At 43.9% G+C, this 27,219-nt stretch overlaps 2 protein-coding genes across 4 annotated transcripts in view; one reads left to right on the forward strand and one right to left on the reverse strand.

Moving 5' to 3' along the window:
* LOC127583448 (uncharacterized) overlaps positions 1-25,432 on the reverse strand; it is a 37,354-nt gene extending 11,922 nt beyond the window's left edge. Inside the window, exons 1-2 of one of the 3 annotated variants that reach the window (XR_007958257.1) lie at positions 25,163-25,432; positions 278-423 (exon numbers count right to left, since the gene is read on the reverse strand). Coding sequence is in view for 1 of the 3 variants with exons in the window: in XM_052039465.1 (XP_051895425.1) it covers positions 278-423; positions 5,134-5,280 (293 nt within the window). In the remaining 2 variants the exon portion in view is untranslated. Of the gene's footprint in view, positions 1-277; positions 424-5,133; positions 5,325-6,751; positions 7,036-25,162 lie in introns of those variants that run through there. The other 2 variants (XR_007958256.1, XM_052039465.1) reach the window with 2 other exon arrangements.
* Positions 18,136-24,483, forward strand: LOC127583449 (somatostatin-1B-like). Its single transcript, XM_052039466.1, has 2 exons — positions 18,136-18,265; positions 24,148-24,483. The coding sequence occupies exons 1-2, from the start codon at positions 18,161-18,163 to the stop codon at positions 24,361-24,363; spliced, it is 321 nt and encodes a 106-aa protein (XP_051895426.1). The 5' UTR covers positions 18,136-18,160; the 3' UTR covers positions 24,364-24,483.
* Positions 25,433-27,219: the final 1,787 nt, after the last annotated feature.

Consider the following 27,219-nt stretch of genomic DNA (forward strand, 5'->3'; position numbering starts at 1 on the left):
GTGTGAACAGGCAGGAAATAGAGAGATAAAGACCATGAGGAGGCAGAAGGGTTTAGGTTAAATTGGCATCATGGTCGGCACAGACATCATGGGCCGAAGGGCCTGTTCCTGTGCTGTACTGTTAAATGTTCTATATTCTATGTTCTATGCCCAGCCTACCATTCAGGACATTTTGAAGTGGGGCAATGTCAAGACATCCATGGACTACACCAGCGCCTCTTGGGATGATGTAGCCATGTTCCACGCTCTGTTATCAGAAGTCTGTTATCATACTCACCCCAATCTATTTGTATCGGTGTTGTTGAACACTACCCTGAGATCTCTGATGTCCTGGGGTGTTAATTCCTGCTGGATTTTGCCAGGTAACTCTCCACAAACGATCTCTTGACTCTCTTCCTTCCACTCTTGAAGAAAAGCCAGCAACTGCAGAAGGAATTGAAGAAGTTGGACTCCCAATACATAGGCCTTCGTGACATGACCAACCCACTTGAAAGCTCGTATTTACAGTGTCTCCACTCTGGTGGACTCTGCCAAGATGCTTCAGAGTTGTAAGTCACCAGGTGTGGGATTCCTCGGCAGATGAAAGCCGCATTGAACACTTGCAATGAGACCCTATGTGCGTGGGCTTTCCGTGACATAATGGGATTACATTAGGGGGGTGGGAGTGGGGAGACAGAGGGGTGAGGGGGCAGAACAATCCCCACCCACGGTAAAAACCAAAAACGACTTTGACAGCCAGCAAAGCCACGACCCCAGGCTTAGCCAATCAAGCACAAAATGCTTCTAGTACCCAATATTCTGTTTAACTTATTTATTGGGCTAACATACACAAGCAGTGGGCTATTCAGGCCCTTTATACCTGCTCTGTCTTCAATATCGCGGCTGATCTTGTACCTCGGTGGCACTCTCTGGTGCTAATCTCATTTCCCTTGTTTTGCTTACCATCTAAATATCTATTGATTGGAAATACCCAGTGACTGAGTTTCCACAGGCCTCTTGGGCAGAGAAATCCAAAGATTCCTTATCCCCTCGGGGAAGAAATTTCTTCCTATCTCAGTCCTGAGTGACTGGCCGCTTATTATGAGACTGACGCAAGTTGTGAACGCAGCCCAGTCCATCACGCAAACCAGCCTCCCCTCCATTGACTCCATCTACGCTTCCCACTGTCTCGGATAAGCAGCCGACATAATCAAGGACCCCTCCTAATCCAGTCATTCTCTCTTCTCCCCCCTTCCATTGGGCAGAAGATACAAAAGCTTGAGAGCACAAACCACCAGGCTCATGAACAGCTTCTATCCCACTGTTATCAGACTCTTGAATGGACCTCTTCTATGATAAAGATGAATCCTTGATCTCTCAACCTGCCTCATCATGCCTTTGCACCTTATTGTCTACCTGCACTGAACTTTCTCTATAACTGTAACACTATATTCTGTATTCTGTTATTGCTTTTCTTTTATACTACTTTGATGTACTTATGTATGAAATGATCTGTCTAGATGGCATGTAAACAAAAGCTATTCACTGTGACAATAATAAACCAATTACCAATTACAAAGGGAAACAGCACACCTCCATTGATCCCAATAAGCCCTTGAAGACATCATGGTTTCCATGACCAGAGCCAATGGTCTGAAGAGTTCAATGTCATCAACCCAGTTTGGTTTTAACTTGGAAACCAAGGACAACATGAGGAAAGATACTATTAAGCAGCCAATGGTTCAGGTGCAGAACGCACTGCTGGGTTCAAGGTTGGGTTGCCATCTGCAGTAGATGAGGCTGCAGATGGACAACGACTTGATGCTCAGCCAAAGACCTGGCTTCAGACTGCACCTTCTCGCAACCAGCAGAGGTAGAACAAATGTTAACATCATGAAGTCAGAGTTATGCAACACAGGCCCTTTCTCCCACCAGGTACCTACCTACACTAATCCCACTTAGCAGCGCCTGGTCTGTAGCCTTTTATGCCTTGGAGGTTCAAGTGCGTATCTAGATACTTGTTAAATATTGTGAGAATACCTACCTCCGTCATCACACAGTTAGTTCCAGATTCCAACCACCATTTAGGTGAATACGTTCCTCCTCAGATCTCCTCTAAACCTCAGACCCTTTACCCTAAATCTATATCTTCTGCTTTTGACATCTCTGCTATGGGGACATTAACTACCCTATTTATGTTCCTCATAATTTCTTTTACCTCAGTCAGATCACCCCTCAGCCTCCTCCACTCCAAGGAAAACAAACCCAGCCTATCCAGTCTCTCCTCATAACTGAAATGCTCCATCCCAGGCAACATCCCGGTGAATCTCAGAGGGAACTTCACAGGGGCATTGCCATTCCATTCAGATGGTGCTCTGCAAACTCAGCAACCTGTTTGGGGGCAGATTTTGACATTCTTACACTTTATTCCATATTTCCTTACAATAAAGGAGGCTATTCAGCCCATTGAGTCTATGCCAGCTCACAAAACAATCACATTCTCCCACTAGTTTTCCCTATGCCCTATTCTCCCCCCATTCCCAGCAACTTCTCCCGGATTCTACCACTCACCTGCACACTAGGGGCAGTTTACAGTGACCAATTAACCTATCAATCCGCATGCATTTTGGATGTGGGAGGAAGGCACAGAGTCACAGGGAGAAAGTGCAAACTCCAAACAGGCAACACCCGAGGTCAGGATCAAACTGGGGTCGCTGGAGCTGTGAGGCAGGATGTCTACTAACTGTGCCACTGTGTCATCCAAATGACTGGACTGATGAGTCACACTGCCAGGCTTGTGGTCACTGGTATCCACAGGTGCCCAGGCAGTAGTCGGAGTTTGTGGGATAAGAAGCTGAGCCAACAGGACAGATGTTTGAGCTGACACTGCTGCATGCAGATGTTGGACAGCTTCTGCCTTCATTGGAGCCCTGGCCATCATCTACTCGGTGATAACTGGGTCTGCAAGCATAGATGTGAAGCTGGACTCTGCCACTGTACAAAGTCTGGTCGAAGGCAGGTGTTCCGACAAGCCCGAAAGTGCCCCCAACATTTCACTGAGCACATCCATCTGCTGTAGACTGTCGCATCCAACTCCTATCCAGGGGGACAATCCAAGACCCTGCAGATGCTGCAAATCTAAAATAAAAACAGAAAATGCTGGAAATACTCAGCAGGTCAGGCAGGCTCTGTGGGAAGAGAAACAGAGTTAATGTTTCAGGTCAGAGACCCTCTGTCAGAACAGAGAAGGAGATAAAAGAAAGCATAATGCTATTACAGCACCAGCGACCCGAGTTCAATTCCAGCTGCTGTCTGTAAGGAGTTTGTACGTTCTCCCCGTGTCTGCGTGGGTTTCCTCCGGCTACTCCAGTTTCCTCCCACATTCCAAAGACGTACGGGTTGGGAAGCTGTGGGCATGCTATGTTGGCACCGGAAGTGTGGCAACACTTGCAGGCTGCCCCCAGAACACACTACGCAAAAGATGCATTTCACTGTGTGCTTCAATGTACGTGTGACCATTAAAGACCTTCTTTAAGAAGACTTGCAGTTTAACAAGTTGTCTCCTTCCCAGTTCTGTTGAAGAGTCTTCAACCTCAAACATTAACTCTTGATTCTCTTCCCACTGATGCAGCCTGACCCGCTGAGTGCTTGGGCAAAAGACGTATTTCATTGTGCATTTCGCTGGATGCATGACTAATAAAGGTATCTCATCTTATCTTATTTTCTGTTTTTATTCTCTCTGGGGGGGTGGGGAGCTGGTGCCTATTTTGGCTGCAAAATTTATGCACAGTGGCTCAGCACATCAGCCAGGTCTTGAACTCGAAACCAAAACTACATTGAGATCTGCAGATGAGAACTTTGATCCCAACAGGTCGAGACATGGAAACTGCCATTAACCAATCCTTTCTCCCCCTGCTACAATCTCACTCGACTTTTCAATTGGCAGCCTCTAGATTTGTTTTCCAGGGTATTAGAAAAAAACTCTCATCCCTTGTTGCAGGCTAGAAAGCGATTGGCTCCTTGATGAACACAGAGAAAATGAAGACCCTGACATGGCAACCCTCTCCTCGATCTCCTCAACAGTACTTTATTGTCAATGTAACCAGAACCCAACAAGGGAGTGTTGCTTCAGGAGAGGAAGCAAAGGGAGAAACTTGGAGAAGGAAAGAAAGTTGGGAACCAAATAAATAAGCAAGAAGCCACTGAGGTAACAAAGTAAGTGGGCAACAGAGAGGAGGCATTCTCCTGTGCTTTACGATTAAAATGGTAAATTGGTAATTGGTTTATTATTGTCACATGTACCGAGGTGCAGTGAAAAACTTGTCGTGCATACCGCCCATACAGATCATTTCATTACTCAGTGCATTGAGGTAGTACAAGGAAAAAAAAATAACAGAATGCAGAATAAGGTGTTACAGTTACAGAAAAATTGCAGTGCAGGCAGACAATAAGGTGCAAGGTAGATTGTGAGGTTAAGAGTCCACCTTATTGTACTAGGGTACTGTTCAGTAGTCTTATAACAGTGGAGTAGAAGCTGTCCTTGAGCCTGGTGGTACATGCTTTCAGGCTTTTGTATCTTCTGCCCAATGGGGAGAAGAGAGACTGTCCGGGGTGGGTAGATCTTTGATTATGTTGGCTGCTTTACCAAAGCAATGATTACATTTCAGTATTAGTGCAATACTTCTAACAAAAGAGATGGAAAGCAATAGACAGGTTAGGGAAACAATAGTGCACAGGTCAGCTCTGCCAACAAGAGGGGCATACAGTTGGCACATTTCCCTAACCTGAATGCACACAGTCTTTTCCCCAAGGACAGGGAATCAAAATCGAGAGGGCATAGGTATAAGGTGAGAGGGGAAAGATTTAAAAGAGGGGCAACCTCTTCAGGTAGAAGGTGGTGGGTATATGGAAAGAGCTGCCAGAGGAAGTGGTTGAGGCAGGTACAATAACAGTATTTAAAAGGCATTTGTACAGGTACATGGAGAGGGTAGGTTTATAAGGATTTGGGCCAAAATGAGGGCAAATGGGACTCGCTTAGCTGGGCATCTTGGTCAGCATGAACGAGTTGGGCTGAAGGGCCTGCTCCTCTGCTGTATGCCTCTATGATCTAACAAGTCTCAACTTTAGCACAATGAGGATCATGGACAACCTTACCTTCTCCCCCATAGGAACAGGACGGGGCACATCTTCTGGTTTAATTGAGTCAAGAGGACTCTTGTAACTTCCTGGAGTTGTTTGAGACTCTTTTCCAGTAACTGTTTTTTTCTTTTTCTTCACAACCTTTTTTTTCTTTGAAGGCATTTCCCAGATTTACACCAAACCATAAGAAGCCTACTCAGGGCCAGCGTCCGATGCTGGGAGGAAACACTTTAAAACTTGGTTTCTATTAGCAACCAAAGTCAACAAACTCGACTGCTTTTGTAGACAGTGAGGTTTGTCACCAGAGGGTGCTGTTTGAATTGGAACCAGCTCTCTGCAAGTTAGTGTTTGAGGAAATCCGAGCAGGAGTCTCTTTGTTCACTGAATTAAATTGACATATTTTGTTCTCTTAAACGTGGCTTGATTAATTTTGTGTCACTGAAAGATTTGAACCTCGTTGATAAAGATCCCTATTACCTGTTGTGGCTTTTGTTTGATGTCAAAACCAGTTAAGTGAGAAGACAGAAGAGACAGCATATGCTGGAATCTGGAAACAAAAAATAAAACACTGGAAGGACTCAATGGGTGAAACAGCATCTGTGGAGACAGGAGTGTAAGTCAATGTTGCAGGTCGATACCCTTCCAAGGCCAGGTCTTGATCCAAAACGTTGACTTACTCTTTTTGCCTCCATAGATGCTGCTTGACCCACTGAGTTCTTACTGTTGACTGCTCCAGTTAAGTGAGAGTTGGGGTTACCCCTTTCCGGACTGACTTTTGAGGGAGGTGCCCGAAAATACTTTAAGATATAACCAGGATATAAACACTTTGATTTTAAAGGCTGTTTTTTTGACTCATGGTGTGGAGATTAAAGTCTTCAATGATTTTTTTTATCAGCACAAAGTAAAGCTCAGAAATTGAAGGTCAATGCTGTGGAAATGTTATGAGTGTGAATTATAGCCAATGAGGACCAAATCAGTCCACCAATACATGCAAAGGTACAAAAATACCTTTAAGGGAATGCATTTTTTATAAAGTTGACATACCTTTCACAACCGTTTCACATGCTAGAAGTTGTCATTAAGTTGTCATACAGCACAGAAACAGGTCCGTCTGCCCACTGAGTCTGCACCAACCATCAACAACCCATTTACACAAACCCTACATTAATCCTGTTTATTATTCTCCCCACATTCTCTTCAATAGCCCCAAAGATTCGCCTACACACTCGGGGCAACTTACTCTGACCAATTAACCAACCAACCCGCGTATCTTTGGGGTGAGGGAGGAAACCGGAGCACCTGAAGGAAATGCTGAGGTATTGTGTGCTGCAGTTCCCACAAGTAGAACAATCTCCAAAACTTCAAAGAAATAATTGATTTAAGAATCTATTCATTTACAGGATGCGAGCATCACTGGCAACACCAGCAGTTATGACTTGAGTTCCTCCCTAAACCGAGGAAGAAATTAAAGTTAAGCACATCAGTGGGTCAGGAGTCAAGAATGGAAGATTTTCTTCCCTGAAGGACGTTAATGAACCATATATTTTCTTATCCAACAATGCAATAGCTTCAAGGTCATTTTTAATTTCTTAAATAACTCATGGTTATTTAAATCCCTGATTTATCTAATTACCTGAATGCAAGTTCCGCAGTTACAAATGTGGGATTTGAACTCATGTCTCAGCTATTGTCCAGTAACTTAACACTTCTCCTTGTGATGTGCATCAACTGAGTAGGAATATTTGCCACAACATCGATAGAACTTGCGTTTCTTCAGGCACTGCTGAGAGAACTTTAAAGGGACCCGAACTCCAAGCACAGCCTAACCCTAACCCTAACCTCCCATCAGGAGGGTGATGGTGACGCACGCCTTCTGTTGACACTCTAGACTGAGCATAGATTGTGCATTCAGTTCCTCATGTGTGGCCTGAACTGCCTCAGCTCAGGAGAGAGATCTGCCATTCAAAAAAGAAAAACAATGATTGAGTTCGGTTGATACAACAATGCAAATTTATTTTCATGTTAATGTAAATACTGTAGAACATTAACTTTGGCCAAACAAAAAAGTTAATGACAGTGTGATTGGTCCAGAGAGTCATAGAGTAACAGAGTTTTTCAGCAAAGGAAACAGGCCCTTCAGCCCAACTTGTCCATGCCGACCAAAGCTAGTCCCATTTGCCCGCATTTGGCCCATATCCCTCTAAACCTTTCCAATCCATGTAATGTCTTTTAAATGTTGTTGTTGTACCCGCCTCAACCATTTCTTCTGGCAGAGAGATGTAAAGCTGATGATCAGTTTTAACTGGATCCTATTATAAATGAAGTCAGGTGGCAAAATATTTCAAGTAACGTCTATCCTAAAGGAAGTAGAGACTCTGTAGCAGTTCAAATGCTTCCCTGGAAGGTTTGTTGGACAATTAAATGGGACACTTTTCAGCTTCCAAGCCCTCAAAAACAATCTAAGCTGACACAAAACAATATAATTCAGAATGAGAAAATGTAATCAATATTTTGAATGCCCAAATGCATGGATTGAGTATAAAAGTCATCATCAAGGATTTATCATGGGTAAAAACCATTTAATAGAGTAGATAAAGAGAAATATTTCCCCTCCCAAGGGAACGAAGGATAAAGAGACTATTCAAAGCCAAGGCAGGAGAATCCTGGTGTAGATTCCAAGGGCTGGTAGTCATACAGGCTGATAATGCTGGAAGAGACTTCACAGAATTATGCAGTGAAGCCCCAGATCAACGAGAATCCCAGCGGTGAGATGGTATTGGGTGTTCCCTCACTGGATCAGTGCATCAGACGCAAAGAGAACAACAGGAAAATCACAGACATTGAGTGGCTCACGGGAAGCCCCTGATTCTCCTTCACATTTTACTTTTAATTCAATACTTTTAATTCAAACTGCGTACAGCGTACTAAAATATGTTGCTTTGTGACGCAATTTCTGGACAAGCAACTTTTTAGTTTCAGAGCTGAGGCCAGGCAACTTTTGACAGAATTAAACATTGGATTTAGAACAGTACAGCACAGGAACAGGCCCTTCGGCCCAACATGTCTGTGCCGACCATGATGCCAAATGAAATTAATCCCTTCTGCCTGCACATGATCCATATCCCTCCGTTCACTTCATGTTCATGCCTCTTGAATGCCACTATTGTACCACTACTATCCCTGGCAGCATGTTCCAGGCACCTACCACCCTCTGTGTAAAAAAAGTTGCCCTGCACATCTCCCTTAAACTAAAGAGAAAACTATCATCACGTCACCCGCACAGATACCTGGGCCAAGTGATGCAGCTTGAATACTCTCAGCCATTCCTGGGACAGTATGGAATGCCCAAGACTGCAGTGCAAAGGGGAAGGGAAAAGAACAGTCTCTCAAATTCCCTGAAACAAAAGAATGATAAGCCTATTGCAAACTATTGGCCAAAGCATCTAAACTCCTGCCTGCAACTCTTTCCATGAACTCATTGATGGACCTTTTACACTTGCCTAAAAGCCCCAGAAACTCCTGATGCAGGTAGGACAAAGGAAATCGAGACCAGGAGCTTTGCAACTCAACAAAGTGTACGTGAGCACAGGAACATGTCAGACCCCTTCACTAGATGCTGAAGTCTTTGTGCTGTGAACATCCACTCAGTTTCTTTAAGCCACTTTATGACCAAGAAAGCAGCTTCATTACAATGAGAAGATTGACATATTCCAGTTAGGTTTTACAAATGGTGGTATGGTGTGACACTGGATTAATTTCACACCACTGGGGTGCTACCTATTTCATTTCACTTTGTCTTCTTGAACAATCTGTTCCCACTGACGGCCTTCTTCCCCACTATCTTTGATCTGTTCCCAAACAGACATAAATGTATTCACAATCTCTCTTAAAATGGTCAATTCATTTTAATGTGTGAGTTAATTCTGCACTAACATCACCATCTTCATTTTATTTTGAATTGAAAATTAAAAACAAAATGAAGTTGCTGAAGGGTGAATTGAAACAGAAAATACTGGAAAAACTCAGCAGGTCAGGCAGCATCTGTGGAGAGAGAAACAGAGTTAACGTCTCGTCACTTCATTACCTCTGTTTCCCTTTTGACTGATGCTGCCTGACCTCAGAGCTTTTCCAGCATTATCTGTTTTACTTTTACTTTACTCCCTTCAATTTCAAAGGCAAATAAAAGTATTTTGATATCAAACTCTCACTGAAGCCCAGAGGAATTGATTGAAGAGATTTCTGAGCTGATGCAGTTTGGTATTTCCACGGTTTTCACCGCTGAAGTCTTCCCACACTATAATTCTTCCTGTTGACGAGATAGGCTGAGGGAGGACCTGTTCCTAATTACAGTAAAACTCTGATAATCCACTATTCGACTATTCAGAAATGCCAACTGTTATGTTTGTTCTTCATCAAGAGACAAACTTAGCATGGGTTTAACATCTGAACATTTTTATTAACCAACACCACAGACTGGCTTGCTCTCCCTCTCTTTTTTTACAGCCACTTTCTGTTCCCCCATGTGACCCCTTGCATTGCCTACTGGGAACTGTAGTTCTTTATTATAACTACATAAATAACACACAATAACACACCAATGGTTTGGCCCTTGACTCATTGGGTGCTGATTGCTGTGGTCCTTGTAACACTCAAAGGCCCCTGATCCCAAGCTCCCTTTAAACTCACTGGGGCTCTGGTGACCGCAAACCATTGAAACTCTCCTGGTTCTGGTTCCCATCGCCCCTTTAAACTTCACTGGAAAATGTATGATACTGCAGTGTTATATCTTTAACAAAATTAAAACTGCATTGGAATATTCGAAGGAATAACATCTTACAGTCTGGAAAATCCACCAGCCCAGCGTCATCAAAGTCCCGAGTATGTTGGATTAACACACCCTGCCTCCACTGCCTTTGACCCTCGTGATTTTATAAACTTCTATAGGGTCACCCCTCAGCCTCCTTTGCTCCAGAGAAAACAGTCTCTTTCTAACTCAAGCCCTCCAGTCCTGGCAACATCCTTGTGAATCTTTTCTGCACAGTCCTGAGCTTAACCACATCCTTCCTATAGCGTGGCAACCAGAACTGTACACAATATTCCCAGTGCGGTCTTGCCAACATCTGGTAAATTTGTAACGTGACATCTCAACTCTTGTTCTCAACGCCCTGACTGTCGAAGGCAAACATGCCATACGCCTTCTTCACCACCCTGTCTACCTGTGTCTCCACTTTCAGGGAACTATGTACTTGTACCCCTGGGCCTCTCTGTTCTACAACATTTCCCAAGGCCCTGCCATTCACCGTGTATGTCCTGCCCTGGTTTAACTTTGCAAAAATGCATCACTTCACAGTTCTCTGAGTTAAATGCCATCTGCCATTCCTTGGCCCACTTTCCCAGTTGATCTAGATCCTGTTGTAATTTTAGACAACCTTCTTCACTGTCCACTATACCACCAATTTTGGTGTCAACCGCAGACTTACTAATCAGGCCACCTACATTCTCATTCTAATCTTATTCTTGGAGATTTCTTTCAGGTTTTTCACATGTTCATTCTCATATTTCCTTGTAACACAAAAGAAGGCCATTCAGCCCATTGAGCAATCCCACCAACCCTATTTGCCAAGGTTATTTCCTTGTAACCTGTCTCTCCAACATACTCCGAAAATCTTATTCTCCTGCTGCCCACCTACACCGGGGACAATTTATAGCAGCCAATCACACCTTTGGGATACGGAGGGAAACTGGAGCACCTGGGGGAAACCCATGTAGTCACAGAGAGAATGTGCAAACTCCAGACACACACAGCAGCAGAGGTCCAGATTGATCCTGGGCCACTGGACTGTGAGGCAGCAACATCATCTGCAGCATCATTGTGAATTTATAGCAATCTTAATCTTCAGGATTGATTAAGGTTACAGGGGCAGACACCTTATCAACGGCAGCATTCCCTGCACACTCCACGTGGAGCTGACCCAAGTTCCAATCATCAAGGGGCAGAACTCCAAGGAGAGGGAGATCACCCTTTGCCACGTTGAACTAAGATTCAACAGAGTACTGCCCTCCACTGTAACAGGTTTGTCTGCCCGTTGACTTGCCCCGTTTGCCTCCCCAGATTAATGACTCATGCACCGCCAAGCCAAACATTAATGAGTTATTAACTTTATAAACATGTTTTTGTTGCTCTGTATTCAGTGAACTTGACACTTAGTACAGGTGAAGGGTCTCAACCCGAAATGTCATCTGTCCTTTTCTCTCCACAGATGGTGCTTGACCCACTGAGTTCCTCCAGCAGACTGATTTTGGCTCCAGATTCCAGCACCTGGAGTCTTTTGTGTCTCAACACTTGTCAACGCTTGCCAACAAAAGTTAAATCCTGCCAATCTGATACGGACCTCCTCTCTTGTTATGACCTCGGGACACTTTAGTGCCAATGGAAAGCTTTCGAACTGTACTGTGGGAAGAGTGCCACTCAACTGGCTCACCTGGAGAAATAAGAAACAAGATGACAACTGTGTTTGTTTTTGTTGGCTGAGAGAATCAGCCTTTGAGGATTAACACCACCCACCTAAGCTTTGCCCAGGTATGCACCTGGATGTTGTTGACAGACTATTCGACTACGGACCATCATATATTTGTCCATTTCCATTCTTCCCCCAAGCATCCCCACAATATGAAGATGCTGAGAAGGAAAGGAGGGTCCAAAATCTTGCTGTTCATTTCCCTCCCTATCCTGATGTAGACAGTGGAATTGTTCATTGCCTGCTGGGATCATGTTAACTCATTACAGATCAGGGAACAAGCTTAGACCATCTGGTACAGATGGCTCGGTCCTACCCTGCAGTAAAGGAAGGGTGGAGCTTGAACCATACTGGATGACTGTGGTTGCATTATTCCACTGCAGAGAAAACAGATGTGGGCACTTGCTCAAAATACAGCTTCTTCGGCTTCGAGTACATCATACAAAATGTCAAAATGAAATCCAATCCAGCAGCTCCCTTTCCTGGACCCCTTGAGGCAGCATTACTGCATTTTAACTGCCGTTTACTTAGGGTTGTAGACCCACAGAGTGTGTCTGCAATCAATTCTCGAAAAGTCTGTTTTCGGGATGTGCTTTTATATTTGTAAAAGGCTAGTTAAAGGTTACAGAGCTTTTAAATGTCACACTTTCAGTTACCTCATGATCTTTTCCTCACCTGTCCAAAGACATTTTTTTTGCTGGGTTGGAGTGGGTTATAGAGTCATAGAGTCATACAGCACGGAAACAGGCCTTTCGGCCCAAACGGTCCATGCTGAACAAGATTCCCATCTAAGCGAGTTCCATTTGCCTGCATTTGGCCCATATCCCTCTAAACCTTTTGTATACATGTACCTGTCCAAGTACCTTTTGTCATATTTATTTCCTTTTAAATCTTTGCCCCCTTCACTGAATTTTTTGAGACAAACTCCAATTAGGGAATAGAGTTATAAAAGCAAAGTGTGAATGCTGGATATCTGAGATAAAATCCTATAAAAATAGATTTTTTGGCAGTTAAGGTTACAAAACTGCGTAGAGTACCAAGGAACGATCATCAATCTGAAGCACTGGGGGCGATAATAACCCCTCCATGGGTAGCAAAGAGTCCAAGAGGAGTGGAGAAAGTGGGATAGAGGGGGATTGGATTAGTTTATTATTGTCACATGTACCGGGATGCGGCGAAAAGCTTTTGTTTTGCATCCCATCCAGACAGATCGTGCTAAATATAATTACATCGAGGTAGTAAAAAGAAAACAGAATGCAGAATATGGTGTTGCAGTTACAGAGAAAGTGCAGTGCAGGTAGACAAATAAAGTGCAAGGGCCATAGTGAGGTAGAATGGGAGATCAGGAGTCCATCTTTCAGTGTATGAGAGGTTCGTTCAAGAGTCTGATAACAGGGGGATGAGGACTCTAAATACAAAATAATGTCAATGAATGACTTTCTTTCCCTTCAATACAACTGTTGCCATTTTTATGGTGACTTGCAGGTGCATATGGAGAGGTGGAACAATGTTTTGTAAAACATAACACATAGTGCAGTTGGGAGCCTGTTTAAGTTTAACCGTGTTGTGACTGCATGAGCCACACAGAGACTGGAGCTGTAGATGTAAAGGCATAACAAGCCGGCATTTGGGCAGAATCTCTCAGAAGGAAACGAAGGGCCGCAGACGATGGAATCGGATAGGAAGGAAGGTGAAGCATGGAAACATATGAGGTGGAGAGGGCAGGTGGGAACAGTGGGGGTGGGGACCCATTGGGAGGAATGTGTGGGTGATGGGCAGGTGGGATAATGAGGAAGGGGAAAGAAAGCAGGAGATAGGGAGCTTTGGAGGTGGTGGCTGGGTGTGTGTATAGGAGGACCTGGGTAGATCAGGAGAGAGAAAGGGACAGAGGGGGAGCAGGGTTCCTGAAAATGGAGAATTCAATGTTCATGCCGTGGGGTTGCAGACTACCCAGGTGGAATACAAGGTGCTGGAGACACAAGAGACTGCAGATGCTGGCATCTGAAGCAACAAACAAGATGCTGAAGGAACTCAGTGGGTCAGGCAGCATCTGTGGACGGATATAGACAGTCGATGTTTTGGTAATATGAGGTGCTGTTTGTCGGAAAGAAATTGTCTACTTTCTGCTGTTTGTCAGGAGTTCCTCATACAGACAGCCAGCTGCAGTTGTTTACATTACACTTCCTGCTCTCCAGCAAGTGACTAATTGCAACTAAACAGTAGTTCAAATCCAAATCACTCCTTTATAATCAGTTGCTCAACTCAAATTATCTGCTTGTTCATATTTTGTATGCAATAATAATGTAATGCTGTTTCAATTAAGCCCTTTGCTTTGACTGATTACAACATGAATTTTTTTTGCATTATTTGTAGTATATCTTTAAGACAGTCTGAATTATACGGCGTAACAAGCTATATAAATGCAGCTTTCTCTGAAATCTTGTGTTAAAATCTGTAGGAATAACAGACTTATTAACAACCCCAACTTATAATGCAATAGCTTTCAACCCCTTGAGAAATTGGTTATGAATCAAAAAAGAGATTTTGAAATATAACCATAAAACAAAATCATAGCATAAAAAATACAAAGGAATTCATGCAGAACTTTAACCAATTGATTAACTGATAGCTGCAGAGGAAGTTTCATGACTTGCTCTGTTCATTAACGTTTTTGATATGTTACAACGTAATCTAAGAAACTCATCCACCCTCCCCTCTCACTGATATCACCGTCACCGCTGGCACCCCTCTCCCCCTTCTCCCTCTTCCACCAAGAACCCATTTCTTCTCCTCCCTCTCGTATACCTCCCTCCCTTTCCCTCCGGCTCTCTGCCTCTCCCACCCCTCCTCCTCAACATTCTCCTACCCACCCTCTCAATGCTCTTCTCTCTCACCTAACTAATCTTTTCTTCCTTTGCTCTCTGTCCCCCCCCCCTCACCCCTTTCTCTCTCCCTCCCATCCCATCTTTTCCCTCTCCCATCCCCCTCCTTCCCCTCTGGTCTTCACCCACTGTCTATGACCTCTTCCTCCCTCCTGCACTGCCATCCCTTGCCCACACCTGTACTCTCAGTCCTCATCCCTTCTCTTTCCCTCCCAAAACACCCCTCTCCCTCCCAGCTCCATCGCTCTCTCTCCCTCTCTCTCTCACTATCACTCTCTCCCCTATCCACTTTCTCTCATTCTCTCAATCCCCTCTCTCTTCTGTACTTCTCATCTCTTTCTCTTTCACACACACACATGTACACTCACACACTCACACTCATACACACACATGCACACACACACAAATGCACACACATGCATGCACACACAAATGCACACACACTCATACACACACACACAAATGCACACAAAAACATGCACTCATACATGTGCATACACATATGCACATGCATGCACATACACAAACACACATACACACAAACATGCATACACATACACAAATGCACACACACAAACACCTTCCTTTCCCAACTTTCTTGCTCTTTCTCACTCCTCCCTCTTACCCCCAATAATTCTTGCTCCCATCCTCTCCTCTCACTCTCTCTCAACCCCTACTCTTTCTCCGCTCCCTTTCCCAAAACCCTGTTCCCTCTCATCCCTTGTCACATTCTCTCTCCTACCTCGCCCCCTCTTACTCCCAACCCCAATTCTCTGCCAAACCCCTTTGCTCTAAAACTTCTTGATCTCTTTTTTTACCTTCTCTCTCTCACAAACACCTCTATCTCTTCTACCCCTTTCTCTTTCGCTCACCTTCATTCTCTCAACCAGCCCCCATTCTCCCCCCTTCTCTCTCTCTTCCACTCACTCTCTCTCTTTCTGCTACTTCCCTCTCCCCACCTGATTCTCCAGAGGGTGTGTCCATAGGTGAGGAGAGGGTGAGTAGGCTGAGCCTCACTATTTTCTCCAATTCTCCAGCATTTTCGAGAATGAACTGACCTCACATAAACACAACATTTTTCGAGGGCTCGACTGGGTAGGTGTGGAGAAGAGGGTTGGGGTGAGTGGGAGCATGTTTCCCTTGGCTGAGGAGTCTAGAACTGGGGATCTCAGTCTCTCAATGATGAACGAAGGGGTGTGGGCCAGAGCAGGAAAATGGTGCTGGAGGTAAAAGACCAGCCATGATGTAGTTGAATGGTGGAGCAGGGTCAAGGGCAGAATGGCCTCTTCCTGTTCCTAATTCTAATGTTCTGACGTTTTCTCTCTGTCTCTCACGCACACCTCCCTCACACCCTCCCACCCCTACACACACACACACTCAGTAATGAATCCAACAACTTTAGATAACCAGGTGACAGAGCTTGCGTAAGAAACTCTGTCACAAAACCGTCTCTCATTCCCAAACCCCTCCTTTATCCCCACACTTTCTCCTACCCTTCTTTCACTCTCTCACAAACTTCTTCTCCTCAAACTCTTACACACCCATCTCTCTCTTTTTCATGTGCAATGAAAGACATTCTGTTTTCTCTCTCTGCAAGCGCTGCCTGACCTGCTGAGGTATTCCAGCATTGTATTTTGTTGCAGATCTCCAGCTTCTGTGACGTTTTGTATCTCAGAATTTTTGTATTGTATTTTCTCTCTGTTTTCACTCATCTCTCATTTTTTACTCTTCAGCTGCTGAGTTCACTCTGTTTCTCTTCTCACATATTATTTCCAGCATTTCCTTCATTTCAGATTAGCAGCATCCACAGTACTTTGTATCTCAGAGTTATGCAGTATCTCTGTGTAATCTCGTGCAGCCTGTAATTGGTGCTGCATTGGATTACACAGCCCAGCCACACTTCAGGCTTGATCTCCAGTCGGTTGGTGTCTGAAGTGATCTCAGATGATAATGAGACAAAATTGTTTTCCATAATCCTGGACAAGGGAGGGGAAAAAAATTCAAGTTGCCTAAGGCAAGAGGGCATGGGTTTAAAGTTACAGGTAGGACATTCAGAAGGAACTTGAGGGGGAGTTTGGTTGGAATCTGCACTGCGCTGCCTGAGAGGTCGAACATAGAACATAGAACAGTACAGCACAGGAACAGGCCCTTCGGCCCATAATGTTGTGCTGTACTAATTAAACTAGTAATGAAGCACCTAACTAAACTAATCCCTTTTGCCTACCCTATGTCCATATCCCTCCATTCTCTGCACACTCATGTACCTATCTAAGAGCCTCTTCAATGCCCTAATCGTTTTTGCCTCCACCACCACTGGCAGCACATTCCAGGCACCCACCACTCTCTGTGTAAAAAACTTGCTCCGCACATCTCCTTTGAACTTACCCACTCTCACTTTAAATTCATACCCTCTAGTATGTGGCATTTCAACTCTGGGAAAAAGATACCACCTGTCTACTTATTCTACGCCTCTCATATAAACTTCTTTCAGGTCTCCCCTCAGCCTTCGCCGCTGCAGAGAAAACAACCCAAGTTCGTCCAACTTCTCCTTATAGCACAAACCCTCTAATCCAGGCAGCATCCTGATAAACTTCTTCTGCACCCTCTCCAAAGCCTCCACATTCATCCTATACTGGGGCGACCAGAAGTGAACACAATACTCCATATGCAGTCTAACCAGAGTTTTATAAAGCTGCAGCATTTATTAGGCGGTGGAAGCAGATACTCTTGTAACATTTGAGAAGCATCTGGACAAGCACTTGAATTGCCAATGCGTAGAAGGCTACAGATTCCCGATACGGTGACATCGATAAGCAACAAGATCAGATGTGATGCTGCCACAGTTGAATTGTCTGCCAGCACCCATGGTCTAGGCTTGTCTATGAAGACAGGCACTTGAGGAAGATTATAATCTGAAGATTATAAGGAACGTCTGTACTCAGTGGGGAAAAAACACCTCAGGAAGGCTTCAGAGGGCATTAAGTGAAAAGGGAAAATAAAGTCTTGAAAAACGATCATCCAATTAACTTGAAATCTTACTTCGGGGCATCAAATACAATAGGAGGTTTATTATTTCACTGCCGAAGAGTGTTCCACAAGCATAATCAGGAAATCATATTTTAAATTTAATTACATATTTAGAGGCCAAAGGGCCTGAATTTTGCTGTAGGTTTTCTATGTTCTAAATGGTGAAAATAGTTCAGATTTACTGTGTGCTCCTCTCCAACAGCACAAAGAAAATTCTCACTATGAAATGTTTACTGTTAGATCTTGCTTGAACATATTGAAATTGTTTCTAGAATGAATACTCCAAATACATCTGGAGACAAAAATTCTACATTTAATTTCATTCAGAATTTAAATCCTCTTATCCAAAGGCGGAAAGTTGCAGCGATTCTATACCACCGGGTTCTTCTACTCAGTTAAACTGGTTGAGCATTGTCAGTGAATGGTTAATCTCAGATGGAATGTAATTGTTGGCTTTGATGGGTTCTGATGTTTAATGACGCTTTGATCTGTGCGTCAGTGGCTGGGGGTGTGCTGGGTTATAAAAGGGTTGGAGATCAGCAAAGCCAAACAGAGACTCCTAGGTTGAGGTGCATTGAGAAGATCTCGACCAAGCACCACTTCCAAGAGTCAGCAATGCAGCTGCTGGGGATGGCAAGCCTCCTGTCCGTACTGCTCATGTTGTCAAGTGTAAAGGCAGCAGCACCTCTGGAAGACAGGCCGGGTCTTCGGTCAAGTCAGGTGAGTGAGAACTTAAAAAGTATTCGAGGAGCGTTACTGAAAGAGAATAAAAAATGGTGAGGTGACAGGGAGGGAACGAACAGGGGAAGTAAGGAGCGAGAGATGGGCGAGGTGAGAGAGAGGTAGATGAACAAGAGAGACAGCTGTTAGAAGGGGAGAAAGAAATTAAATAAATGAGAATGGAGAGCAGACAAAGGAAGAAAGAAATAAAGTGGAACATTTGATGTTATCACAGCTTTTGTGAAATCATTTTACTTTAAGCAAAGACGAAAATGTATGCTGAAACAAAGAGCTTGAAGATAGAGGGGCAAGTGAATGAGAGTGGATTGAGAGTTATATACATTGTAAATTACAGAGAGCATGGGTCCGAAGTGAACAAGAGAGAGTTACAGGCAGATAGAGGAAGGTAGAAGTGAGTGGGAAGAAAAGCTGTGCAAGGAAAGAGAGGATGAACAGAAACAGCAGAGCAACAGAAAATGATAATGAAAAGGGGAAAAGCAGAGTTGGGGGGGGGGGTTCATAGTGTTGAACAAAAAGTGACAAATGAAGTAGAAAGGAAAGGAAATTAAGATGATCCGTGTGCACCAGCAAATGTGAATTTCAGAAGGGGCATCCTGAGAGAAAGAAAGAGAGACAGAGAAAGAGAGGGAGAGAGGGAGAAAGAGAGGGAGAGAGGGAGAAAGAGAGGGAGAGAGGGAGAAAGAGAGGGAGAGAGGGAGAAAGAGAGGGAGAGAGGGAGAAAGAGAGGGAGAGAGGGAGAAAGAGAGGGAGAGAGGGAGAAAGAGAGGGAGAGAGGGAGAAAGAGAGGGAGAGAGGGAGAAAGAGAGGGAGAGAGGGAGAAAGAGAGGGAGAGAGGGAGAAAGAGAGGGAGAGAGGGAGAAAGAGAGGGAGAGAGGGAGAGAGAGGGAGAGAGGGAGAGAGAGGGAGAGAGGGAGAAAGAGAGGGAGAGAGGGAGAGAGGGAGAGAGGGAGAGAGGGAGAGAGGGAGAGAGGGAGAGAGGGAGAGAGGGAGAGAGGGAGAGAGGGAGAGAGGGAGAAATATTCACCAATTCAGAATGGCTAAAAAAAACAATGAGAGAATGGTCAACAAATGAAAAAACAGGGAACAGAAGACAGATACAAAATGAGAAGCTTAAAGTTCTTGAAGAGAACCTTCCTTGCTTATGTTGAATACGGGGAGTGCAATTTGAAAAGATGTGAATCTCCATGGTAAATAGACGAGTAAGAGACATCTACAAGAAAGACAGGTGAGGAATAAATAAATAGAAATACGTAGCTGCGATCAGCAAGAACTTGGAAATATTGTGTTCCCACCTCCCCAGGGAACAATGTTCAACAAAGGCTGTCGCTTCTTAGATTAATGGGTCACCTCAGTCAGTGTTAATGTCAGCAGCATTATTCCCATTACTACATACTCGTGTCAGTAACATCCTTTCATTGTTCAGTTCTCAGTGCCATGCAGTTAGAAATGATTTCCAGATTATCAATTACTGCTGGGGTAGTAATTGTGCCAACACTTCATCCACTTGTAACTAATTCTCCTCTCCTCTGCCTTCGAGCTGTTAATATTGTGGCAGTATGAATGCAAGCATGTACTTTTAATTACAGACTCTTGATTTTACTGTAAAGTTTCATTCTTAATTTTTCCTTTGGTCTCATCTTATTTCCAGCAGGTGCCCATGTGCTGTTAAATGGGACTCTGTTTAATTAAAAGTGATTGAGAAAAAGAAAGGCGGGAAATCTCACTGCTGCTGAGTGGAATGCTTTGTACTGGGCAAGGATAAATTTAGAGGCAAGGTTAACGAGACAGATTAGCTAATACAGTTCAACCACTTTAAATACAACACACCAACAGCTACTGAATGTGGAATTAGGAAATACTGTAACTGTGTAACCCAGGTCGGAGATGAGTCCAAGACCCTCTCCTCTCCACCAGTGCAACCCTCACTCCCAGATTTGGCAACTGACTGTCAACATATGAAGCCTTTGGATCAGATCAGGCTAATTTTAGTGAGACTTTGCAGTCCCCAAAACAATAAACAGAACTAGAAGACTTTGAGTGATCATGTCTCTTATAGTCCGTAACTGCCAGAATCACTTTAGGTCCCCTCTCTTACCGGTCAAAATGATCGCCTGTACCTGTGTGAACATTCCCATTCTCGACACTGACCCTCCTGCAGACTTGCTATTTAAGTAGCCAGTAAGTGTTGAATTGGAAGCAATTCCATGCACTAACCTTACCGAGATTTTGATTTTATAGAAATTTTGAAAGATATACCCAGATACGCTGTCCATTTAAAACATGCTCACCCAGACAGCCATTATCTCTGTACAATTTAGTGTATTTGATAAAGATACCCAGATACATAAGCAGAAGATCCTACTGTGTCATTTTTTTCAGCTTAGAAAGGCAACAACTGTTCAACAAGTAAAGACCACAACTTGATCCTAACTTTGGAAATAAGTGTCTGTAAATTCCATATTTTATCCAGAATCCTGAGGAGGCAGCAACGGTGGAGCAAGTGGGAGAGCAGGGATGGTGAAGGGAGGGTCGGGGGGGGGGGGGGTCTGGTGGGGCGAGATAGGTTCTGTTGAAAGAACCACCTCACCCTCTCTGTGCCTGAGAATCAAATCCTTTGCCAATAGGAAACAGTGTTTCCTGAAAATAAAATAAAAGCAGCAATAAAGTGATTTTACAGAGTTGAGGAAAGGAAGGAGGCATAAATTTTGGAAGATTATGAGTGCATTTAGTATTTAAAAGATTAATTCCTTGTTTACCAGCTATAGCTATTTTATATCCAGGTACAGAAAGGATAAAACAAGTAACTGGCTTTATATTCCACTGGACGGAGAACTGGATGCTTTTGAAAACCCTTTGATAATTCCCCTCCGTAGATTAAATCTCATTTGTTCCTCACTCTGCAGCAATACACAGATTGGTAAAGCTTAAATGTCCAAATTTCTTCCAGCTTCTTTCCAAGTCATTGGTCTTCATTCCCTTCCACTGTCGAGGGCGATAATTCACACCAAAGTGTGGGTGCCTCCTGCCAGCTCAGCAAGTATTATCTAGACTGTGAATATTCTGTGAGTGTGGATGGGAGAGAAGGATAATCATTACTGAATGATACTATTTTAGGATCAAGAGTGTGTGGGGGGGGGGGGGTGGTGCATACTCTAATAGAGCAGCACAACAGTTAGTGCTGCTACTCCACACCTCCCGGGACCTGGGCTCGATCCCGACCTCAGCTCCTATCTGTGAGGAGTTTGCACATCCTCTCTGTAACCTCGTGGGTTTTCCCTGGTGCTTCAGTTTCCTCCCATGTCCCAGAGGTGTGATGGTAGGTTAGTTAGCCACTGTTAACAACCACTTAGTGTTGGTTAACACCATCAAGAATCAAATGGGAATTGATCCGGATAAATGAGAGGGACTTACCTGCAGGGGTACAGGGAAAGTAAGGGGGTGGGGTGGGGATAGAATTAATGGGATTGCTCTCCAGAAAGCTAGCATGGAACCAATGGACTGAATGGCTTCTTTCTGTGTGTTAAGAGCAGCAATGTGAGGAAATATCTATACACACAGGGTGCTAGAAATCTGGGGCTCCTTTCCAGCAATGACAATTGGTGCTGGACCATTGGCTAAGCTTAGATCTGAGACCGTAGATTTTTGAGAACTGAATGTACTTAAGGATATGGTTATATTGTTATATGGAATAAAGTCACAGCCCAAGAGATTTTTCTTGGGTGGGGGTATTAAGAGAATCAAGAAACAGGGGACTGGAGCTGGAATGTGATACTGATGTTACTGAGAGGATCAGGCACAAGGAGCCAAATGGCCTACTCCTGGTCCTACTTCTTATGTTTTTGGATCAGCCATAAGGTTAATGAACAGAGACCAGGGAGGCTCAACAGTTCGCTCCTGTTTCTAAGTTCCCATTTCCAGCAGACATTCATTTTTCAGTAGAGAGATGCCTTCATCTATTCGTGTGAAGGATCTCAGCTGAATTGCAACATGATCAACAAAATCCAGAAATTATATCTGGAATCTTCCTGGTCTATTTGGATCAGAGTTACACCTGGGTTGGACTCTAGTAAGCCACTGGTGAGCTACATGACTTCATTTACTAGTGGTCTCCTTGGAAGGAATGTACTGCCCCATGTTATGACCCTGTTGGTTTAAAATAAACTGCAATTGTTAATTCCACTGAATAGTTAATGTTGCTAATGTAGGTGCCTTGCTCAAGTAAGTAACCAAAGAGAACCGGTCAAGTTATTAGTCGAAGGAAAAAATATCAGAGAGGGACAAAGGACAATACACTGTGTTGTACATTAATCTCAAAAGTACCAGAGAGTGAAATCTCTACCACACACTGTGCACGCTATAAAACGCCATCACACATGGACAAGAGAGGGCTGATGTTTGGGCTCACCGTGAGTGATTTTCCTTGAAAGATAGTGCTTGTTCATCCATAGTACACTTAGAGCAGCATCACAGAGCTATCTTTGCTGTGTGTGTTAAAATCCCTTCACTATTTCCTTGATGCACAATCGATCATCACAGGTCCTGTGGTGAAATGTTTACTTGCATCTCTTCATGGTTACAAAAGCACACCAGGTATTTTATGCCCTGTGAAAACTTTAGGGGAAGTCTCCTATTTACAAAAATGAACAGCTTTTTTATATAAATTCTAGAATTTAGACCATGGGATAGGATCATTCAGCCTTTGTACCACTCCTTCAAAGGGTGAGCCAATTCATCCCATTTCCTCGCTCTCCGAAGAGCAATCCTCAGGTTGGGCTGTAATGATAATCCGAGCTGGAGAACTGGTAAAGGTGGGATTGAAAGCTGGTTGCCACTCTGAAGCAGCTCAGGGTAAAGTAGAAGGATGTAAAGCAAGTCCAGGTCAGATCCCCAGGGCAAAACATCCCACTCACTCTCACTGATTGTGTTCCGCTATGAAGAATAGCCGGTTGGCAGATGGGGCAGATTAACAGTACTGATGCTTAAACATTCTCCGGTAAGTTTAAGTCACATAGAAATGAAGAAGGGAGAAAATAAAGAGAGAGAAGAGAGGGGATCAGAACTAAAAAGTAATTCTTTTTATTTCTGATCCACTAATTTTGTTCCTACTTGTCTTCAAGTCAGTATGCTGTGGGTTCAGGTCCAGAGTGTGTAATCACAGCTCCATCGCAGTGTAGTGCTGAGAAAGTGCTAAATGGTGCTGAGTGTAATGAGATGTTAAACCCGGACTGACTGCTCAGCCAGGAGTTCACAACAGATCCCATCCTACTGCTCACAGAAAGGTGGTGTTTTCCCTGAATCCCAGCCGAATGAAGGCCACTGCTGTTGTGGGGAGCTTGCACGGTGCAAAGTGGATGCTGCATTTCTACAACAGCATTTGTCCTTCAAATGCACTTAGAGTCAGCGTAAAGCAGCACAGAAGCTGGCCTTTGGCCCAACTCATCCACGCCAACCAAGGTACCCAGTTAAGCTAGCCCCATTTGCCCGCATTTGGCTGATATCCCTCTAAATCTTTCCTATCATGTACTTGTCCAAATGCCTTTTAAGTGTCTTCACTGATTGCGAAGCACTCTGAGACATTCTGGGACTGTACAAGTGCCTGAATCGCCAAGGCTATGGACCCAAATGGGATTAGTGTAGATAGGTACAAAGGGCAGCATAGATGTAGTGGGCCAAAGGGCCTGCTTCTGTGCTTATAACACTCTACAACTCGATGAGATCATGAATACAAACACATAACTTTCTTAAGATGAGGCATTAGATTGGCAAAAAATATTTTTAGCACCTTATTTGGACAAAATCATATAACACATAGAAAGCTGAATGCTGTTCCCAGCAAATTAATGTCTAGCCTTTTTCCTCAGGAGCTGAACAAAGAAAGGAAAGAGATTATTTTGAAGCTCTTATCTGGGCTGCTAGATTCCGGCAACAATCAGGTGGGAATCGAGAGCACCTTCCCAAATCCCGAGGATATGGAAGAGGTGAAACTGGAGGAGAGGTCCCGCTTCAGTCAGTTGCCCCAGCGAGATCGCAAAGCTCCCTGCAAAAATTTCTTCTGGAAGACCTTCACCTCTTGCTGACGTCGTACACAGCACCGCTGACAGTATAACTCTCCTCAAAGGAACTGACTTAGCACTGTACATACGATGTTGCTTTCTATTTTGTTCGCCTGTGGGGTAAAATTTCCTTATTTTGCACAAAAAAAGATAAAAAGCATGATTGTGCAATATTGCTGTATCTTATTTTTTCAAGTAATGCCTTATAGTACTCATCTTGTTGGAGAAATAAAGTGAATCCAAGCTAATCAAATTACTCCAGTGGTTTAATGACTCAGCCTTTCAAAGGAGTCTGAAGTTTGGGGGAAGAAGTGTCCGGGTGGGGTGGGGAGGTGGGGAGTGAAGATAAGGGGAAAGCGCTAAGGACAAAAAGGTGGGGGGGGGAGGCGGGGGATGTCGAGGGCGGGGTGAGGAAGAGACAAGAGAAAGCCAGAGTGGTTAATAACGGGAAAGAGGCCATGAGTGAGAAAACACTGGGAGAACAGAAATGTACCTCGCTGACTGCCAAATAAATCCTGCGTTAACCCCAGGTGATCCAGGACAATACCTTGCGGAGGTGATCCAGTCGGATTCTTTCTGATAAAGGTATCCCTGATCCAACGGGCCAGGGAGTCTGACAATGTGGGGGCAACCGACTCTCCTGTAACAGAGGTGTAAACGTCGCCTCTGTTCCTTCACGGAGACCTGCCACTGGATGTTTTAGAACAATTTGGGCATTCAGATAAAAACATTCCTAGACCAAGACCACTAAAAGCTGGAAAAAAAATCCAAGAACATTTAAAATATTTAACAAACAATTTGAAAACAAAACATGAGCTCTCACTGAGGTCTCTTCCAGTCCTTCCCGTCTCAGCACCGAAGGTGAAGTTGGATCCAACACAGATTTACGCAGCTTTTGACCCGCCAGTTGTTAGGGAATCACAGCAACTTCCATCCCTTCAGAGGACTTCGAGGAATTCTGCGTTCACGAGGAGAAGCCTTAGGTTGTTGCTGAAATTTCGTCAGTACTGCTTCACAAAGTCCCGGGGCGGGGTTCAAGGGAAGGAACGGGAGTGCGTTGAAAGGGTGCGACTTGAAACAGCAAGCCAGCAAAATCACAACGGGAGTGAGAGAGCAAAGTCAAGAACAGGAGGTGAAGCAGAGTGAGGGGGAAGTAACATGAGCGAGAGAGTTTGAAGAGAAATGCAAAGACTATTCATGATTCACCGAACCAGAACTGAAACCTCAACCGAAAGGTCAAACACACAAGTGGCGTTTGATCCCCTTATTAAAGAAGTCTTTCTCAACTGTTTTGTTTTGGTTCTGTTTGGCAATAAAATATGACTCACAAAACTTTTAACAACAGTAAACAAACCAGTTCTATTCTTCCAGCTGAGTCTCATTTAGGGTGACTTTTTAAAGGCGATGAAACCTCCAGAAATAAGGACCGTGGCGCTAATTCAGAAATCATAAAATAGACATCAATTTTGTCCCATTGTAGTTCCGAGACACTTTAAAAGAAAACATCATTTTTTAAATGTTTTTCACTCTGTTGGACGCCCAGCTTGCTGCAGAACCCTTACTGTATAAATTTAATTTTCATCATGACATTAACCTTCTCTACTGCTTTTCATCCAGTCCATGATTTATAAATGTACTCCAGAAAATGTTAATATTTTGAAACAAGCAAGAATTAAAATGTAGAGAATATTTGAAAAAGAAGCAAAAGAAAAAGTTTAGTGCCAAAAAAGTGAGTGAAACAGAAAATCCACAGAATTTGGAGACTTGGGCTAATGATCTGGAGCTGAATTCAAATCCCACCATGGTAGATAGGAAATCAACCCAATTGACTAAGTTTGGGATTTATAAGAAACGGTGACTGTGAAACTAGCACTCTTGTGAAACTGCTTCTGGTTTACTCATGGCCTTCTGGGAAGGAAAACTGCCTCAGCCTCAGTTAGATTCCAGGGTGACAACAATCTGATTGAGCCCTTAATGCAGTGGTTCAAGATGCTCACCAGCATCTTCTGAAGGTCATTCAGGGATGGGAAATGTCTATTGGCCAAGCGAGTGATACCTTCATCTTGTTTAAAAAAAACGAATTATAAAATGTGCAATTTTTCAGATAAGTCATTAAAACAAGCGTCTATTTAACCTCACAGGTGGACTTAAGTGATGTGCCATTCCATGAAAGGAGCTGTCCTGACCAACATTTACTCTCCAATCAACGTACCCAATTGAAGATCAGAACATAGAACAGTACAGCACAGGAACAGGCCCTTCGGCCCACAATGTTGTGTCGAGCTGATTAAACTAGTAATTAAATGCCTAACTAAACTAATCCCTTCTGCCTACACAAGGTCTATGTCCCTCTAAGTCCATAGCTTCCTGAAAGTGGCCGCACGAGTTGATAGGGTGGTAAAGAAGGCATATGGCATGCTTGCCTTTGTTCGTCGAGGCACTGAGTTCAAGAGTCAGGAAGTTATGTTGCAGATTTATAAAACTCTGGTTAGACCACATCTGAAGTATCACATTCAGTTCTGGTTGTTCCATTATAGGAAGGATGTGGAGGCTTTGGAGAGGGTGCAGAAGAGGTTTACCAGGATGCTGCCTGGATTAGAGGGCATGTGCTATAAGGAGAGGATGGACAGAATTGGATTGTTTTCTCTGGAGCAGCAGAGGCTGAGTGGAGACCTGAAAAAAATTTATAAGATCATGAGAGGCATAGATAGAGTAGACAGCCGGTATCTTTATCCCAGGGTCGAAACATCTAATACTAAAGGGCATGCATTTAAGGTGAGAGGGGGTAAGTTCAAAGGAGATGTGTGGGGCAAGTTTTTTTTTACACAGAGAGTGGTGGGTACCTGGAATGTGCTGCCAGGGGTGGTGGTGGAGGCAGAT

The sequence above is a fragment of the Pristis pectinata genome, chromosome 26 (genome assembly GCF_009764475.1).
Source record: "Pristis pectinata isolate sPriPec2 chromosome 26, sPriPec2.1.pri, whole genome shotgun sequence".
Taxonomy (NCBI): domain Eukaryota; kingdom Metazoa; phylum Chordata; class Chondrichthyes; order Rhinopristiformes; family Pristidae; genus Pristis; species Pristis pectinata.